The 19672-nt window shown below is 39.0% G+C and overlaps 1 protein-coding gene across 1 annotated transcript in view; it reads right to left on the bottom strand.

The window, feature by feature from the left end:
* Window positions 1-8095: 8095 nt before the first annotated feature.
* Window positions 8096-19672, bottom strand: part of MRPL3 (mitochondrial ribosomal protein L3) — a gene marked incomplete at its 5' end in the record, with an annotated part of 31132 nt that continues 19555 nt past the window's right edge. Inside the window, 3 exons of the mRNA XM_009578713.1 lie at window positions 8096-8633; window positions 17279-17356; window positions 18428-18505. Of these exons, the coding sequence (XP_009577008.1) occupies window positions 8484-8633; window positions 17279-17356; window positions 18428-18505 (306 nt within the window). The remainder of the gene's footprint in view (window positions 8634-17278; window positions 17357-18427; window positions 18506-19672) is intronic.

Genomic DNA, 19672 nt, shown 5'->3' with positions numbered 1-19672 from the left:
CTCCTGTCAGCTGAACTGCTCCTCTGCAAATTCCTCCGCTGGCCCTCGGTGCCTCCTTCCTCAGTAGCTCATCACCGCACCGCTTCCCCGGTGCCTGCAATGCTGGGTTCCTCAGGCTCCTTACACACCTTTCTCCTCGCTCCCCTATCGCTCCTCTCTCTCTCTCCGTCAGCTTTCGGGTGTGCTGCTCTCGGTGCGGCACCGCTGTAATGATGTGCCCAGTCCTCAGCTGCCAGACATTTACTCTCTTCTCCTTCAAAGCCCTTTTCTGAGCAGCCCCTGCTTCCCCAGGGCCTCAGAAAACACTTGTCCTGTTTCATTTAAATTCCACAGGCTGTGGGATGGGGGATAAATTTTGCAGTTTACTGAGATCTCACAGACTTGTGCTCTCTTGAAACCACTGCTTACCAGCATAAATTTAAACACGTGTAACAGCATTTGTAAAGATAAGAATCTGTGGTTGTAAAAATACTTTATAAATAAATCGTTGGCACTAATAATTCATTAGGTTTCCTAAATGTGAATTAACAGATGAACTACTTATATGTTTATAAAACAGCAATTAGTTTAACTTGATGTTTAATAACTACAGAATTACTTTGTCAAAATCTCTCTATGCTTGCAAATAAGCAATTACTTTTAATGATCCACAATAAAGCTCATCAAGTGATTAAGAGAAGATGACCAGTTAAAACACTGGCTTCAGTGAGAACAGATGACACCACCTGATGATATTTCTGATACAAGGCTGCATTTCAGACGAGCCAGTTTTGTGTTCACATCAAAGCACACATTTGGGACATCAGTAAGCATGACAGATCTGATTGTGGGGGATGCGTAATAGGGGAGAAGGCCAACGCTTTTGCCTACATGTCTATACACTGAAGTTTCAGGACTCCATTTGCTTTTTTTTCTTCCTTCAAAGAGCACAGAGAACAGACTGCTTTGCCAACTGGAGCAGTTTCACTGAACTGTAAACAGGCGATGCTTGAAAGCCTGTCACTGAGCCTCCCGATCAGACATGAACAAACAGCAAGTGCCGGAGGACAGGCACGTACACACACACACAGAGTGTACACACCGTGCTGTTTGGATTATTCAGCTACTAACTCAGAGCAGTAGAAGTTCACAGCTATAAGAAGAGCCACTGTGCAGGGTACTTAGCAAACAGTGCTTCCAAAAGCACTTCTTGGCTTTCCCGTAGCATGAAAAGACAAAGCCTCCCCGAAACTCCTTCCACACCCCATGTGTGTGTCAGGGGTGGGCGAGTGTCCTCCGTGCACCCCGTAAGAGGTCAGCTTCAGTGGCTGCACCGTTAAATTGTCAAACAGCTTCGTACAACAAAGCTCGAAACATTCTGCCTCCGGCGCTTGCTGCTCCTGCAGGCTGATAGCCTTTGGGCTCAGAGCCGTGGTCTTATGGATCCGAGATGGGGTGACAAAGAGCCGAAGGACGTTTAACAGCATCTTCTCTGTGGGGGTGAAATAGAAGTTTAGAAATCAACTGGCAATTTCACAGAAAACAATTGATTTTCTCTTTAAGTGGCATATGGGGAAAGCAGTTCTCTGTTGACCTGTGATCAAGGGAAATGGAAGATGAGGGAAGAGAAATCAAACCTGTTTCTTTTCTATCAGGCTATTTCTCCATATGCAGCTCTAAAATTTCAGGCCAAATAAAGGAAAATTTCAGGCTAGCCTAAGGAAGTACATAGAAGCTCCTGAGGAAAATCTCCCTTCAGAAACAGGTGGTGCAATTTGAGAACAAACCAGCAAACAAAAATGCCTTTCTTGGTAACTGCAGAGAAAGGTACCATGATTTTGAACTATCTGCACCATGTGGTAAGTCTCTCATCATCCTCTGCCAAATTCTCTCATGTATATTTTGTGTGATGCTGGGCAGATGCATTTTAAACAAGGCTGAGGCACCAAAACTGTAATTCGTGCTGCGAGTTCATTGCAGCATGGAGCAACAACATGTTTCAGGCAGGATTTGGCGCGTGAATCTGTGCAACATTGGTTTCAGAGAGGCCACATACAGAAAAGCCTCTGCATCAGCGATGTTAATGTTTCCTCTTGATCTTCTAGAAATAAAAAAAGAAAGTTTTATAAAATGTCTGTCTTGCCTATGAAAGATGAATCATGCTGCTTTTCAATAGAGCTGCAGGTTGCCAAGGAACCCTCTTCAAGGTTATTGTTTTGAATACCTGCAAAAGACCCCGTATTTTTTAAGGTTTTCTACTACTTAGAAAAGAAATGAGGAAGGAGATGAAAACAGACAGATGAAAACTTGACTTAGCTGACTGTAAGACTGCGTCACCCAGGGAAATGTGAAGCAAATTATATAGCACAATTTGAATGATATGAAATTGGTTTAAGCCAATTTTTTGTTAACAACCTCCCCTTGCAATCCCACCCCTCCCAAATCCCCAAAAGCTGGATTCATCCATAGTTTGACTTCAGTATCTACAGCTTAGGCCAGAAGATTTTACACACTGGAATTACACAGCAGTAAGCACCAGGGCGCAGAAGGCTCCATCCCCAGCGTATGCTCGTAAGATTACAGCAAACAATTCAAGCCGTTGTCTGCATTCGCACTGGAAACTGCACTCACTTTCTCAGTTGACTGCCTCTTTTGGGTTCTGTTCTAGTGCTCAAAGTTACTGCCATGAAAGTGAATGTTAACTTAACCCCAAAATCGAATTATTCACAAGCTGTGATTTTCAATTCATGATGGGCACTAGCTAGGTAGGAGCTATAATTCTGCAAATTACCAATGGCCCACTTAGATCAGAAAGCAAGAACATACCTCAGGTCTTCAGTATTCAAACAGAAAGGAGTCTACGGCATATCAACCACACACGTAGGTGGGAACCCACACGTGATATCCTGCTGGAATGAGGGAAATGGGACAAAGATACAGAGAACTAGGACATTATTAGTCCTCACCTTATCCTGGACACTGATGCTGCTGGAAATCTTTCTTGTGAATCCCACCCCAGTGACACATTCACACCACACACACGCACTTCTGTAAAATGAGGGGAGAGATGCAAGGAAGAGCGCGCTGACAGAACGACCGAGGACTGAACTGGTGTGATAGTCCTCCCCAGTTCACACACCACACATCTTTCTGGGTACTTTATGAGGCAGCTCAGCAGGCTGCATTAATTTGGAGACCACCAGTCCTAATGTACCCCTTTACTACCCGACACACCTTGCTGCAATACACGCTACGACACAGCCCCCAGAAACAACTGCCAGCTTTTTATCTGTTTTGCTGCCACACTTCAAACACGGCAGAGCTGCACCAGTTGAAATTAATTCTCTTTCTGGTGCGATAACGTTAAGGCTACAGGTAATCAACTTAAATTCCTCCACCAGAAATCGCACGCTTCCTCCAAAACCAATAAATACCCAAGACCAAGGACAGCATTTTTCCATGTTTTTACAGCTATTAAGTGTCATCAAGTGTGTTATATAAATAAACGTACTATGCTATGTTACACACCAAGGCATGTGACACTGCAGGGCAATTTGCTGCAGGTGAGAGATGCTCATTAAATGCAATTAATAAGCACTATCTGTGCACTGAAGGCCACAGGAGCTAATTATTAGAAGACATGGTGTCCAAGCAATGCTTACAATTATGAAACCGAGGCACTTCCACATCAAATTTCAAGGAGACGTGGGAATGACATAAATCAAGAGAAGGATCCCAGCCAAGCGATAGGGTTACAGACACCGCACTCATAGAATGAACGAACACCACCACTGTCCTCACTGTGGTGGTTAGCACAGGAAACACCCCTCTGTTAGCCAGACTTTATGAAGCACCCTAAGACTGGGCCAGCAATTTCTTTTAAATAGCAATTACCTTGGCATCATGTAGAAGCCCTGTGTGCTGGAGCTCCCAGGGATGGGGGGCTTGCACCGGCGCACTCGCCTGCCCTGCATCGGGCTGCCAGTGCAAAGCCGCTGGTTGGGGGTGTCGGGCTCTCCTCTGCTGGGCATCGCGGAGGCAGCTGGGTTACACAGATCAGCCTCACTCATGGGTTTACGTTGTGATCAGTCTTCTTTCAGTCCCCCAGAATTTTTAGAATTCAGCAAGGAAACAGCAATTTCAGGAAAAGCTCGGGCCATACCAGGCACCAAAATCCACATGGAGGGTGGAAGAAGGTAAAATTCTACATATAAACTCCTGTCATCCCTTCAGCTTACTAGAATATTTGTTAAATGCTAACAGAACAAACCACATTTTTCCACATCAAGTGAATATAGCAAAGGAAAATGTTTATTGGTCTCACATAATGACAGAGCAATGGTATTTAAAAGAGAGAAATAAACTCTCCTTGTTTGATCATTGCATCAATGACTGCAATTATGTTGTCAAGTGATAGATGAGTGTTTTGATTTCCTCTTCCTGCTGTCTTTTTACCTTCAACTTATACTGTAAGCTTGCCACTGTTTATTCATGTACTATTAGAACCACTGAGAGGGGTTATTAATCAAGAGTATTTATTTTTCAAAGCAGTCACACCATGAAGCCATGGATACAGCTAAAGCTTAACCCTACATCCTCCTCCAAAGCTGCGTGCTAGTGATGTTAAAACCACCCCACTAGCCCAAACAAACAGAAGAGCCTAAGGAGGGGGTAAAGTGCTCCTGGACACGCAAACCCCAGCTCAGTGCCTCGCTCACGACCCTTATATTCACAAATGCCTGCGGAAAACAGACTAAATATGAAGGAACTGCTTGGCATCCACATTTTGCCTCATCGTTACGGGCAGCTCCAGGCACAGTCAAATTCCTAGAGTGCATGGGCACCAGTGTATGCTAGTGTTTTGCCAGAAAACACAAGAAAAGAAGAGCTGCACAACAGGTTTCCTGCTAAGATGGTAATAAAGTAGAGGACACGCACTCATGGTTTTAAAAGCACTGATGCTTTTTGCTGGAGCCCCTTATGATTTTTAAGCACCACAAAGCAGACGGGTATGTGCGAGGGAAAGCACAGGCCCTTCACCAGCCCAAGGACAAAGAAGGGGCTGAGGAGAGAGTGCACGACTTTCAAGCATTACATCCCAGAGGAGATCAATACTTTCTTCTCTCTCTGTGCTGAAACAGGTACGCAATTCACGGCAGATCTCAACTGCTTCGCAAGTTATGGCAGTGGTAGCAGAGCTTGCCCACAGTTACTTCCTCAGAGAGCAAAACAGACTGCAACACTGGGTAGGATGTTGTCCTACGGGATTCAGACTCCTGGTAACATGTTCGGCTCCTTTAATAATCTAGATGTAGCATGGAGTAAGAGCTTCTTTTTGTTGCTGTTGTTGCTGCCTGAGCATATGTTCCCTGATGGCTTTAACCCTTCAGCACTCAGGACTAGCAAAAAAATGCACAGGTATCTACTTGCAACAGAGCCCTTGGTTTGCCTTTTCAGAAAAATGAACACATCCCTTAGCACAAGAAGCTGTTGGCTCATCTGACACATGAGGACTTGATATTTGACTAATTTTGCCTGCTTTTATTTGACTCTTGAAAGCACATCTGCTGCGTAAGCCACAACAACCTTCAGCCACGTTGAGGGAGTAAAGAATAAATACTCAGATCCAGCACCTTTGATAAAACCTAAAAATACTTCAGTAAGCACCCATAGCCTTTTCTAAGAACAAACTTGTAGGGGGGCTTAAAGCATCTGGTGTCATTACACTTCTGAACAATTTTGCTCCTTGGAATAAATTCAGCCCGCATTCCTCCTGCACAAAGACCCTTCATTAGTCAGAAGAGCAGAAGACAGAGAGATAGGGAGCGTATGGAAAATTAACCACAAGCCTTCCAACGCCTGATGGAAGAACAGGTCTAATAGATATTTAAGTTCCAGTCTAGGCTGCACTACTCTGAGCTCACATCAGTAGATTTTACCCATCTCACCCTGCACTTGCTCTACAACTTACCTTCAGGAAGTCAGTCTTTACTTGAGTTATGAAAGCTCTTGTCTTTAGTGTCCAAGCATTCTTGATAAACAAAGATGGAAAAAGTTTCACCTGTACATCTCAAGAAAAATGAGACCAACACCTACCTGAAAAAGCAGCATCTGAAAAAATCATATGGCTCACATCCAGCATGCATTTCAAAAGCACAATTGCAGAGACTACTCTGATAGTACACAGGCTTCAACAGAAATTTTAAAGCTAAACAAATGGAAGGCTACCTTAACTACAGAATCCCCTGAATGACTGCAGTCATTCCCTGGTCAATGAAGCTAAAAAGTAACATGATCAGATCACTGGAATTTCACTGTTTATGCCAACAAGGGAGTTCTCTTACCAAAGAAACAGGAATTGAAGTAGATTGTCAATTTTCCCCTCAAGCTGAAATCTCATTGGAGACAGAACTAATTTTAATTTACTTTTTTAAACCTGTGGGTCCCTTTGAGCTCACATTTGATTCTTGGTGCTTTCCAAGGCATACACTGAAAGCAAACCCAAAATATAACAACTTACAGGAGAGGATCCTGCAGTCTGGAACTTCTGGCTGAGAAACCAAGTAGGAGAAAGCATCTCTCTCTATGGTCATCTCAGTGATAGTCCAGGATAATTACCAATTAAGTAAAAAAAAAAAAACAAACCCAACAAAAAACCACAAAGCAGCTCCTCAAGGAAAGCATATGTGTGGCAGAATTATCCCATAAACCAGAGCAGGACAGCAAGCTACTCATTTGGACACGCCCTGATTTACATGTGTTCCACAGCAAGTAAACTTGAAATGTTGTAACTTTTAAGATCTATTTTGTAATCAGGACACTGAATACCAACCACCTCTTCAGGAAATGGCAACTATCTGGAACAGGTGACAGGTTGCACTCATTACTACTATCATGGCCAAAACATGACATTCCACTGGCTATTTGCTACATGTATGGGCTTTTTGCATCACATGTGCTCTGTGTGTGTGACATCTGCACTTGCAGAGCCAGTGTTACTGAAGAGAAGGGGAAGCATGAAGGTGGTGCTGTTATTCAGCATTCTGATGAATAATCAGAATAATCAGCATTTGAACTTTTAAATTCAACTAAATCCAGCTAAGAGGATACGCAGTGTAGATATTTACCAGTTCACATTTCTGTACCACAGTCTCTAATGATCTCTCCCAGTCTACTACAAGCCAGTAGCTATATACAGCCTCTTTAAGATGGCACGTGGTTTCTTCAAGCTATTACAAAAAAATTCAAAACACCTTCACTGACTGAGAGACACCATAATGACAAGGATATCACCTTTTAAATTGGATAGTATTAGTAAGGTCTTTAGAAATCTCATATTTACTTTAGACATTTGATATCTTGTGATGAAGCTGCAAAGATGAGTAGACAGCACTGCCACAGTATTAACAGTAGCTTACTATATGCAAATTCTTGAACTACTGCAGGGCTTGCGAGTAAGTGCTCAGATGGCACTGACAGTTATGCAGGTACTTGCTTCGGTATGTGAGAGGCTTCACAGCGTTCAAAAGATCAGACTTTTTTTTTTTTACTAAACAGTAAATTACGTAAGATGAAAAATAAAATGAGTGTATTGATTCCAGCTATTACTGTAAGGTGGGGTAGAAGAAAAATAAGCATTATCATAAAGACAAATCCTTAACATTTGGCCTGTAATAGCTCTCCTGTAACAGCATAAGAATCCAATACAGAGACAACAGTAGATGCAGAGATACTTCTCCAGAGATCATGCAAGGGATCCTCTGTGAAGTTCAGAACAAGCTGTCACTGAAGGCAACAAACAGGTGGCCACTGCAGTCTTAGTGCTGCTTTGTTACTGAACACTTCCCATCCGAACACCCCCTCACCGTATATACACTGCCAGAACTCTCTGAAGAGACAGACAGTGGTTGGCACTATCTTTCCTCTAGAAAATTTGTTGGGTATCTGCTACATGAAACTCAACACAACATTAAAGCAAAAGGAGAGAAAGCTCTGGTGAAAAGAAGGAAACAAAACAAGCTCATGCTGCTACAGAGCAATGCATTTTCCTGTTTTATTTTGGATTATTCTTCATGAAGTTTGATTTATCCATCCCCCCAAATGCCAAAGCAGATTTGAAAGTTTTTTTTATTATCAGAGTTGGCCAGAACACTTTCCACAACAGAGAAACTGAAAGTTTGGTAGCATTCAGAAAATTAAATGGAATCATCTTCAAAACAACAGTTTTTCAACAATGTGTAACTTTTCACAGCCTCTGACAGAGGACAAAAGATGACTGTAGACAAACTGTTTGGTGCGCTTTACAACCTGCCCCTCAGACTCACCCGCTGCTTTAAATACAGGCTTGAAATTGACAGTGATAAATCTTATTACCTGACCAAAATGGCAATATCTGAAGTGTTCAAGTCAGTTGGCCAGACTGCAATTCATAGCTTTACTCTTATACAGCATTGCAAAGTTCGTGAAAATAACAAAATTGTGTTTTTTCAAAGACGCGAAGAACATTATGCATATGTGACAGATGGATCTGTGAACTGGAAAATCTCATCATCATACAAGTCTTCTGGTAGTTTTTCATCTCCATCAGCAAAAAACGTAGGGAATGGAGGGTTTTTATTGCAGTCCTTGTAAGTAGGCAATTTGCTATCTTTGACCTAAAAAGCAGGAGGGGGAAGGGTGGGGTTAATAAATCTTCCAGAAGACTTTCAGACAGTGATACATGAGAAATTAAAGAAATCACCTTGCACGCATAAGAAAAAAACCTAACAGCATTCACGTTACACTTGTTTATCTGAAGAATTCCTTGTATAATCATCAGTTACTTTAATATCAACCCCAGCTATTGAATTTAACATTTTGTACCCGTCATTAAGGAGTTTTTAAAAAAAAAACAGCAAAACAAAACAAAAAACCCAAAGAGAATTTATCACTTGTATCATACTGTGAGAGAATCAAGACCTACTCTAATGAATTCATTGCTCAATATTTTAAAACATTATTAAAATAGATGTGTGTAAGTATGGCTTGTTTAAACTGTTTATAACGCACAGTACTTTCCTACATGACATATCCAGTTATATTATGCAGTGTAATCACCTCTTCAACAACCAAGACATGCTTTTGTATTTACGATACAAACTAATTATGGCAATTAATTTTGCAAAGATATGTGCATGTGCTGTATGCAGTCCCTCGGCTACTGCAGAGCTATTCAGTGACTGCAGCGTTAAGCATCTAGAATTCTTCACCCAGGAAACAGTACCCAAGTTTGTAGAACATGAGGCTTTAAGAAAGTTAGTTTCCAAGAACTGTAGTGCCACAGAGAAATAACTTTCCTTTACTGACCTCTCTACATGTGGAAAGATTTACAATCTAGCCCCTGAAACTCCAATCTCTGAAGAAAATCAGTAGCTAGAATTATCAGCAAAAATCAGTTTGTCTGCCATAGAAGATAGAAAGCTGGTATCTCTGAACAAAGAAAGAACTACAAATTCTCAAGCGAGTAAATTTTAGTTAAAATGAAATTCTTCATTTCTATATTGTTATATATGATCTTCCTCCTGAGCTGTAATAATCCCTTTCAGCCACTATACTCAACTGGATTTAAAAAAAAAAAAAAAAAGAAGTACAAATAGATTAGACAAAATTTTAATATAGAAAAGATAAGCTCTTCCTCTTATTTTTTTGGTGGGCTTTTAAAGAACAGGAAGCTTGTTCTTACTTGGTTGGACAAAAAACTCACATAAGACAATTGTGATTTATACCGGAAATTAAATAAAACAATTTTATGCCCACTGACAGTTCTGTTCTGACATCACTATATTTTCCAGATTCATATCTGCTATTACTTGAGCCTTTCCCAAAGTCCATGAGGATTCCTGCAGATGAAGTGCACAATAAATTTGACTTAAACTTCAGCTTCTGAAAAACTGTTTGGTTCCCCCCCCTTCAAGGAAATTCCAACAGTTTTCTAACTGCAGGCTTGCTAAACAAAAGAAAACCTTTTGCTAAGAATCAGGGGGCAAAGGGCTCAACATGTTGTATTGGTTAGGATGGCTACTTAGCTTTTTGAGTAGATCATTCCTCTTCTACCAGACACCTCCCTATTAAAAGTGTTCTCTATTCACTTGTAAACTACCATGCATAACTACTGAAGTACCTATAGTCTGGGCAGACAGCAATTTTCATTACATATCTACATGGAATAAACCAGGCTGAGGTCCAAGTCCAAAGATCCTTGCTGCAACAGTTCCAGCAGCAGTGAGTTCAGAGGAAGCACTGTCAGATAGCTTCAACAGTGCCATCTGAACTGCTGAGGCTGAGAAGTCATCCTTCCCCTTCCATACATTGCTATTGTTTCTTTTTCTATATGAAAACATGTTTTAATAACTTCACCGGTTACCTATTATTTCCCTTGCCCCTTTCTCTTTCACTCCCTAATCCTATTACACATCATAAACCTTCTTTGTCAACAGCAAAAACCCCCATGGTCTCCATGTGAGTTACAATAATATTAGGAAGATGAGAATAAATAATTTTATTTCTGATAACTTACTTATTTCATATGTGTCTTATTAAAATGTTTTTCATGTCTACTTTTTTGTTATTTTGGATTATTCTCATAATGAAATAATATGTGCTGTTACATGCAGGCGGTGTCATTATGGGCAGTTTTGGACTGGAAAGTGAAAGGAATTTAAATTTTTTTCCTTTTCTTAAAAAAATTTCTTATCATAGGACTTAGGAGTAAGACATCTGCTCTTAACCAAAGGCAAAGCCAACAGCCTAATCTTTGTCCTGTATTAGTTTATCTAAATAAATGTAAGATTTCTGTTCAGCATTTTACATATTAATGTCAAGTGGCATTTTGCAGATAAGGAGATTATCTATTTGTGTGATAAGGAGAATTCTTAAAGTAGATTCTTACGAAACATTTTCAACAGACCATTGTTGCTTTCAGAGGAGTACAATACTGTTTCATTTTGCCCCTTCCAAACTCCTCAGAAGCTTGACAGATCCCAGAAGCCACATCTGACGTTAAAATTACTTTCTTCTGATATGGTCTTTCTTTTGATTGGTATAATTGACACAGTATTTCTTTTGACTGGTGAAAACCACTGCTGTTTTTCCATCTTTTTCTACATTCACTGCTTTCAAATGCAATTTAAGTTCTACTCCTGAAGCACCATCTTAGAGCGTAACTACCAAACTGAACAAACATGCCTCTTCCACCCTTCTAAGTTTCAAAAGTTGTTAGACAGGTATTATTATTATTATTATTCCTATGAAAAGGAAGAACTCAATTTTATTTTACATCTGAAAGTACCTATTGGCAACTTAAAACATGGAACGATTTAACTGTCTTCTCAAGAGAATTACTGAGTTACTTCCTTTACATTTATGAAGGATGCAGCATACCAAAGGATTTCTGTACGTATTACCTCAGATTCCTGCACAGTAATTTCACAATATTATAAGGGAGCTAAATGGTATGCAGCAGCAGTTACACCTGTCTGTATAAGCGTGTACACAGACAAGAAGTGTGACCCAGCACAGCTCTTCCTGTTCTTCCACTAACCTTCTGAGAACATCCCTAATAAAGGAAAAAAATGCCACTGAATGTCTTTCACCATATTCCTCAGAGTCAAAAACCCAAGGCTCCAAAACTTGATCCTTATGGGTCCCTTCCAACTTGAGATATTCCATGATTCTATGAAAACAATGCCTCACAGCAAAGAAAACAAAACAAGTAACATTTCACTTTCTTCCTTCCCAATCATTTGAAGTTCACAAAATATTTTTTACATTCTATGCTGAAACTGCATTATAAGCAATTGCTTTGGTAACCTTTTACAGTAAGGCTGCACAAATAATGAACATACAAACTTCCCTCATAACTGCTTTTAGGCCCTAAGAAAAAAATAATGTCTACAACTCAAAATCTCGGACATGACATTATTAAACTTTGAACAAGCAGGTTTCCTGCCAATATAAATCCAATGTGATCACAATGGATAGCACTGATCTCATTCAATATATTAATTAAAAAAAAAAAAAAAAGAAAAAAAAAAGAGGAACCCGATGACATCAGAATAAGTTTTAATGATCTGTGTTACTAAAATCCTGTGAATTTAGCTCTCGCCCACAGAAGGAATCGGGCTGAGAGCCCAACTGGTTATTACAATCCATAAAAGCATTCACTGTGTAACTCAATATAACATAAACACTTGGCTTGCTTAACCATTATATTAATACTGCTATATATTATAGTACACTATACTGTAAATAGATAGAGTATATAGTATTGTATATATACTACCATATATTTTATGTGAAGTTTTTTATTGAGAAAAACACTAGAGAAAGCTGAAATTGGAGCTGGTCAGGATTTTGTCACTAAATCTTTAAAACAGTCATAAAGGGTTTTTGCAGACACTTTATAAACTACACATATGCATGTCCCATATATTGACAGCATAACAGGTAGTATAAACAAATACAAATTCAGAAATCTGTCGGCACGAAATACTTAGTATGGTCTTAAACAGGCATCAAAACCTGATGCTTAAGTCACAACTCACATTTGCAGTTTAACAGGGCTTCAGGCTGTGTTTGCAACCACAGCAAAGAATGCAAGTTGTTTGCTAAACAGGAAAATGTGTTTAAATATACAGGATGTTAGAAATTATCTCCTCAGGTATTATATATTACCTAGCTCAGCTTCTATGCTATTTTTGAAGCTAGACAGAAAATTGAATTCAAGAATTATATCCATTTCTGACCAGCCTTATTTTGCCTTAAAAAAACCCCAAAAATAAAAAAAAAACCCAAACAAAAAAACCTCCACACAACTCTATCATGGGGCCCAAGGTAACAGATAGGGAACACAAAAGAAGTCAAGACATGACACTATTCCTGCATGTTCCTAATTTAAGCTCCGCACACCCAACTCTGGCATCAGCAGCTAGAAACACAGACAGTAATATTGGCAGGCGTGATACAAAATACAGAGGATGCAAACCACTACAGACTTCTCTATGGGTTACATAGATTTGCCAGAATTTCTGCTTTCACTACAACTGATATATTCAAAGTGACCAACATTGAATGTCCTAAGAAAATCATGTGCCTTAAAATTAGGACAGGTATAAAACATTATCAAATATAAACTATAACATCCTGTATTATAATATGCCATATTACAGTATACACTCCATTATAAAGCATCTATTTCAAAAGGGAATTAGTCTTGTGCTTCTCTCTTGAATGACAGAAGAGGTAGCGTTTCGATAATATACTTGGGAGAGAAATTGAGAGTCACAGGCTTCCAAAAGAAAAAACTATTAGCTTTTTTTCTAGAAGATCAACACCATGGACAGTAACTCTAGGCCTTGTAATCTCAGAAGATATACCAAGACAATCAGGTATTACCTGAGGTAGGCTATCTCGATAGGCACAACACAATAATTTACAGATGCTTACTCTGTGATGTTACTCTTGTAACAGAAAAATTTCATACGTTCTAGTATAGTGCTAAAGTTTCTCGATTTTATCAGACCTTGTCATCGAGAAAGAAATCTATGCTAAAGTAAGCTTTTTTTGATTAGTTTTCCAGTTGGCTAGAAACATTACTTATGTCAGTTATTTACCTGCATGCTTCAGTGTGCAATATCAAATGAAAACTGATTTCTAATTAAACCAGGAATCCATCAATCGTACCACTGTGCACTTTTTCTCCTGAAAATGAAACTTGAAATATTTAAGTGCTTCCTCTCAGTCTGGATACAGTGCTGATGCACTAAGTTTCCAAAAATACATAACATACAAAATAAACATATGCTTCAAGGTGCACTGTGGTTTTAATGGTTACCAAGCAACACAAAGTGGCTATGGAAAACCAATGCTTTCCTCTTAGAGGCACACACGAGAGAAAAGTATTATGTGATATTCCACTTTTTGAGCTCAAAGACAGACAGATCCACATCCCCTAGACATTAGTCCTACCTAATTATAGGCAAGTATTTAGTGGAATGAACAGTAACGGTGAACACCAATATCCCATAATTTCTCTCCCCAACTACAGATCCAAACAAATATATAACAACGTATAGGACGTCGAAGTGTACGTGCAAACAAGAAAACACCCTGAAAGAAAGGCATAAGACACAAACTAAAAACACCACAGATGAGTGCAGCAAGATTAAATGGAGAAAAAATCCTCAGAAATCAGAGAACACATACCGAGTAGTATTGCTTTGCATGCTTTTTTAATTAAAGCTTCCTCTACTCTTTAGAGATGTATTTGAAAATATAAGGGAAGATTTTTTAATTAATACATGTAATTCTATGGCTTGTGGAAGAAAAAAACCAGAATGGATTCACCAGCTCAAAGAATTGGAATGAACTGTTGGGACTACATAGTCCCTCCAAACACCAAATATGTGAGTGGAAACAATTTTTAAAAATCTATTTCCTAACTGTAGTAATATCTACTACTGTACCTTCATCTCAAAACAGGATTATTTATTACTAAAAAGCCATGGAAGTCTGAATGTGGAGCACTTTGATCAAGATCTTTCAAATATCGTATCATATTAATCAAAGAGCTCTACGGGATGAAATCCCTCATTCTTCCCATGCATCTTCAAGCCTCATTTCTAATAATGGAATTAGCTGCAATTCTGAAATGTGTACGCCAAAACGCATACTTGAAGATATTTGGACTTCTAAATTGCTGGTAACTATGGCTTGAAACATTTTCATACACAGGTAACTTGCAAATACAATTAATACAGGTTCTACACCTTGTGGACATCATGTACGAGACTTAGTAAAGCAGTCAAAAAAGTGCCTTCTGCCACTTAGTTAATAATGACAGATTAAGTTTACTTGAAAAAAAAAAACCCCACCCATAATGGAGCCATTTTAACTTCTGGTCTTAGGCTAAAGTTCCAATCATCATCCATGGCGAGTGAACTGAATAGAAATTACCCCTGGACGTGGCAAGCACTTAAATGGTATGCAGCAGACTGCCAAAGCAATCAAAGTCCATTATCCTTTTCACACCACAGATGTCAACACAGTTGTTTTACTGCATATGCTCAAATGGCTTGGTCCAGCAGTCTCCTTTTAACAAGGCTGTTCACTGTGGCAGTACTGCTGCCTCAAGGATCTTTTCAAGCTAACAGCAGGACTGTTTTCAGAACAGAAACCATAAATCCAGGGTGGTAAGGGGGACGCTTTCTAGCCTAGGCAAGAGTAATGTCTGAGTGAAGAAAAGAGAAGGTGGAAGAAAAAGGTAAAAGTGACCCTATCATGAGAGAAAGCACGCAACACTTCCAGCAGGTTCTTCTCCAAGCGGAAGTGTGCAGTGTCTAATTAGTAAGGGGACATTGATTTGTTTAAATGAGATCTTCACAGCGTACATAAGAATGTGTGGTATTAACACACATAGCTTTGCTTTTAAAAACAGTTTCTATTACAGGTGTTTAATAAATGTTTGTTTTCTTAGCTCACTTAAAACCAAAATCAAAAAATGAACTTACTGAGTCTGGTTAGAATAAAAGTTATGAGCTGGTAGAAATAAATACTGTATTCAGAGTCTCAATGGCTTCATAAAATGTTGTATCCTTGCAGGTAAAACACCTTGAGATGTGTACATGCAGTTGCCACTGAACCATGTAAGTGTGGATTTTAACAGCATGACTAGGAGAACAAGATGCACAACCTTTTGCAACAATTAGCTCTTGCTTAAGAGTACTATTAAGATCAAAGAATAAAGTCTGAGCATCAAACATTACTCATTTTTTCAACTAATGTTGCTTGTATACATGCATTATAATTTAAAAATAACATCCAACAACAAATTCACACTTAATTAAACCTCAGACTAATATACAGCAATCAGGTTCATGGCTCAGGATTAGAAAAAAATACTTAGAACACAGTTGAAGAAAAGGTCATTCAGTCCGATACACGGATGAAAAGCCAGTCAAACTACAGTCTTAATTCTATGTCACTGATGTCATGCCCAGTAATTTTGCAGAAGTTATCCTGAAAACTACTTCGCCTGGACATCTGTTAGCTGATTTTCACTGTCTTGGGAGAGAAATGTGTAATGTATTCTCCAGGCTTGGGCTGGACATTACAACCAAAGCAGTTTAGAGATACCTCACTCATTAAAAAAGGCCTTATTTCCAATGAGAGAAACACAACAACAAACTTCATTTTTCTGTGTGTAAAACACCTATTTGAAAGCTAGGATTGCTTTACTTAAGGCCCAGTAACTGTGGAGTTCTGCTCCACAACTAGGAAACTCAAAACAGAAACTGGATGCCCATAGTAAAATATGACAAGAACAAAATAAACCAGTTGAAAACACCTGAACTTTCTGAACTCTGTAACTTTTCAAGAACTGGATCATTTAAATCCCTACAATACTTACCAGGATTTTAAACTATATATCAGACATATAGGTATATATAGTCATTCATAATAAAGACGCTTGATACCCTGTAATCTATTAAGTCAGAAAGGAATCAACTTCCTCCAAGTAATTTGTGCTTACACATGTGTAGAATATACCTAAGTAGAAAGAAAAGGCTATTTTGAAAATAATCCTTAAAAGTACTTTTCTTGCTTTGATGTGGATTATTTACATTGTAAGAACAGATATTAGACGCTTCATTGTTTCAGTTTTTCATAGAAATCCTGAAACAATCTCCATAAAATTTGAAATTAATTCTGTAGAACACCACAGAAAATAACACTGACACATTTATACTGATTACAAAGGGAACTCGTATCATTATTGTGAACTCCAGCTGTCTCCTCCGGTACCTCAACTGCTCCATGGAAAGGTAACTGCTAATTGTGTATGGGAATGCTTTGAATAATCCTTAAAGCAGTGCTTGCTGTGTATTTCTGTTCATGAATACAGCCCTTAAATAATATTCTGGAAATCTCACCATCATGCTACTGACTCAGGCTAGTGTTAAAAGGGGATGGACCTAGCCGTGAGACACTTACACATGACTGTCTTGGTTTATCATTGTCTACAGGGGTGCACAACCCCAGTGCAAAGCTAAGAATGAGCCATTTAGACTAAGTGGTGACCCACTGCCCCTATTAATCACTCTCTTTTACAGAGCTGATCCTACTGCCCTTTAGTACAATAGTACAAGATGGGACTCTGAAGAAAAGAAGATTGTATTCAACCAATGTTTTTCCTTTTATAAGAAGAGAGTTGGAGAGAGCTTAGAAGTCACTAATACCAGTAAGTTGAAACTAGCAAACATACCTTCACCAGACAATTTGTGTGACCTGGAACAGATCCGTTTACGTAAATAATGTCATGTTTTGTGTTGATCCTCCACACCTAGGACACAGGAAAAAAGCAGACATTGAGCTCATTTTAGAGACTATTCCCAGTTTTACAAAAAGTAGTCCAGCAAAGCACAAACTGATTAACTGGAGGTGGTACTCTGGGGAAGAAGAATGTTCTGCACAGGCCTAGTTGCCACAAAATTCAGTCACACGCTACTCAGTGCACAGCTTTCTAATGCAGGAGTCTATTAACCAGTTTTAAAGGGCTTGTGATCAGGCTGTATTTGGTAAGGCAGCCCTTTGTTCAGCATCATACCAACAGAAGCTCCCAAGTTTCTTTTCCCTCTAAGAGCAACAGCTGTTGAAAAACATCACACATGACAAATTAAAATAAATATGCTCATGAAAATGTTACTGCGTTTAATTTCTTAATTCTATGAGGTGCTCAACTGAACACACACATTTTCTGTTACAAAAAAAAATTAGTTTTAGTTAGCAGAGAGCAGCAGCACACTTCTTTGCAAACTAGAGGCTAACACGCTTTCTGTGCAAACTGCAGAGGTTGCCTTCACAGATAAAGAATAGTAGCTGTAATAGCCCAGGAACTGCTGCAGCTATGCACACATCAGAATCTAGACAGAAACTGTAATCCCCTTTTTGCACATGATAGTGAAGGACCATAATAACGTTAGGACTTCAAACAACTCAGACTTGGGTTGGGTTTGAACAAGTGGAATAGGCATGAAATCATTAACTGAAGGTCACCAAAAGCCTGGTTGTTTTCCCACTTCAGAGGCAGAAATTGAGGGACACAGTGAAAAACACATCAGGTGTGAAGGTATCACCTGAAATCCCAGTCCCCAGGGACTGCACATATGCAAAGGGAGTTCAGATAACTTCTTTGTAAGCCACAAGAAGACAGAAGCACACATTTGCTGCTTTTGTCTTTCCAGCTTGCGTACTTCAAGATGCTCCTGTCTGGATTCTGACAGAACACCAACAGACAGTACACCGACTGATAGACAATTCTGATAGACAGTACACCAACACAAGGCTACATGGCTAAGTCCATTGCTTGGCAATGCAACCACCTTATACACTTTCTAGTACACTCAGAACTCACCTTTAATCCAAAAGATGTCCTATAGATGTTACCCATTTTACCAGGCATTTTCTTTCCACGATAAACTTTGGCAGCTTTCTAGATAAAAACCAAAAAATCATGTAACTGCAAGAGGTACATCTACAAACTCAAGAAGAGCAGGAAAGAAAATATGCTGGTATTTCCAATGTTGAAAATACCTAATATTGAAAATATCTAATACTGATTAGCATTTTAAATACCTCCTGCTGGAGATCACGTATATTATCTGAAATACTTGACCTCAGTCAGAAAATTGCTATAAATACTGTTGTATTGACAAAAGGATTCTAGCTTTGCTTACTACGTAATGTGTCTAGATTCAGAGCAAAATCTTCACTCATCCCATATTTTCACTTAGTGAAAAACAAGAAAAAGTTTTTTTCTAAAACCCCTATCAACCCAAGACTCTCACCTAGACCACAGACTGCAGCAACTGGCAAACTTCCCTAAACTACTTGTGGATGCTACCACAGAGCTCCAGTGCAGTCCTGCCCTGGAAGGCTGCCAAAGTTAAGATACACTGCAGCTTCTCCCCTCTCCCTAATCCGTGAGTTTTATAATGATGTAAACCAGATTTTTTAAACTATGTATTTTTAAGAATAGAATTTTTAATGATATTCCCTGCTATTGCTTAGTTTCTGTATCCCATTTTTGTTTGGCTGGGTATAGCCTGTAGAACAAAGGTGGAAAAGAAAAGGCAGGAATAAGTGCAATAATTTTCAGTTCTACAGTATTATCCAGGGATTTGTCTCAGCCTCCTGCACCACTCTGTTATTCATTAATAATGTTGGTTTTTTTTTTTTTTTAAATTTGTGTGAAAATCATGATTTCAGGAAATCAGCTGCAATGAAGTTCTAGGGACACGATTCTGTACTAAACAATGCAGGATTACTAAAATATCTGAGGTGGTCAACACTAGACTGGAAAATAAAAATGAAGGCATTGTTTTTCCCCTATTGCATGCTTTCACCTTGTTTCCTCATACCTATTTCTAACACTGTATATTCCCATTCTATATACTTTGTGAAATTACATGCAGTGTTACTGCTTAGGAAATTCTAATTTAAAGGGAAGTAAAGAGGGGTTGTTTTGTAATGATGAATACCATCTGCTAAAACAAAGTGTTGTATGTTCAAATATTTACGTTCTTCAGTCTTCAGAGAAAACAGTGCCAGGTGTGGAATTCATTTTCCAGTTGAAATGAAGGACTATAAATCAGTACTG

This window comes from Fulmarus glacialis, unplaced genomic scaffold, assembly GCF_000690835.1.
Source record: "Fulmarus glacialis isolate BGI_N327 unplaced genomic scaffold, ASM69083v1 scaffold4405, whole genome shotgun sequence".
Lineage (NCBI taxonomy): Eukaryota > Metazoa > Chordata > Aves > Procellariiformes > Procellariidae > Fulmarus > Fulmarus glacialis.
This window is presented reverse-complemented; position numbering and strand designations above follow the sequence as displayed.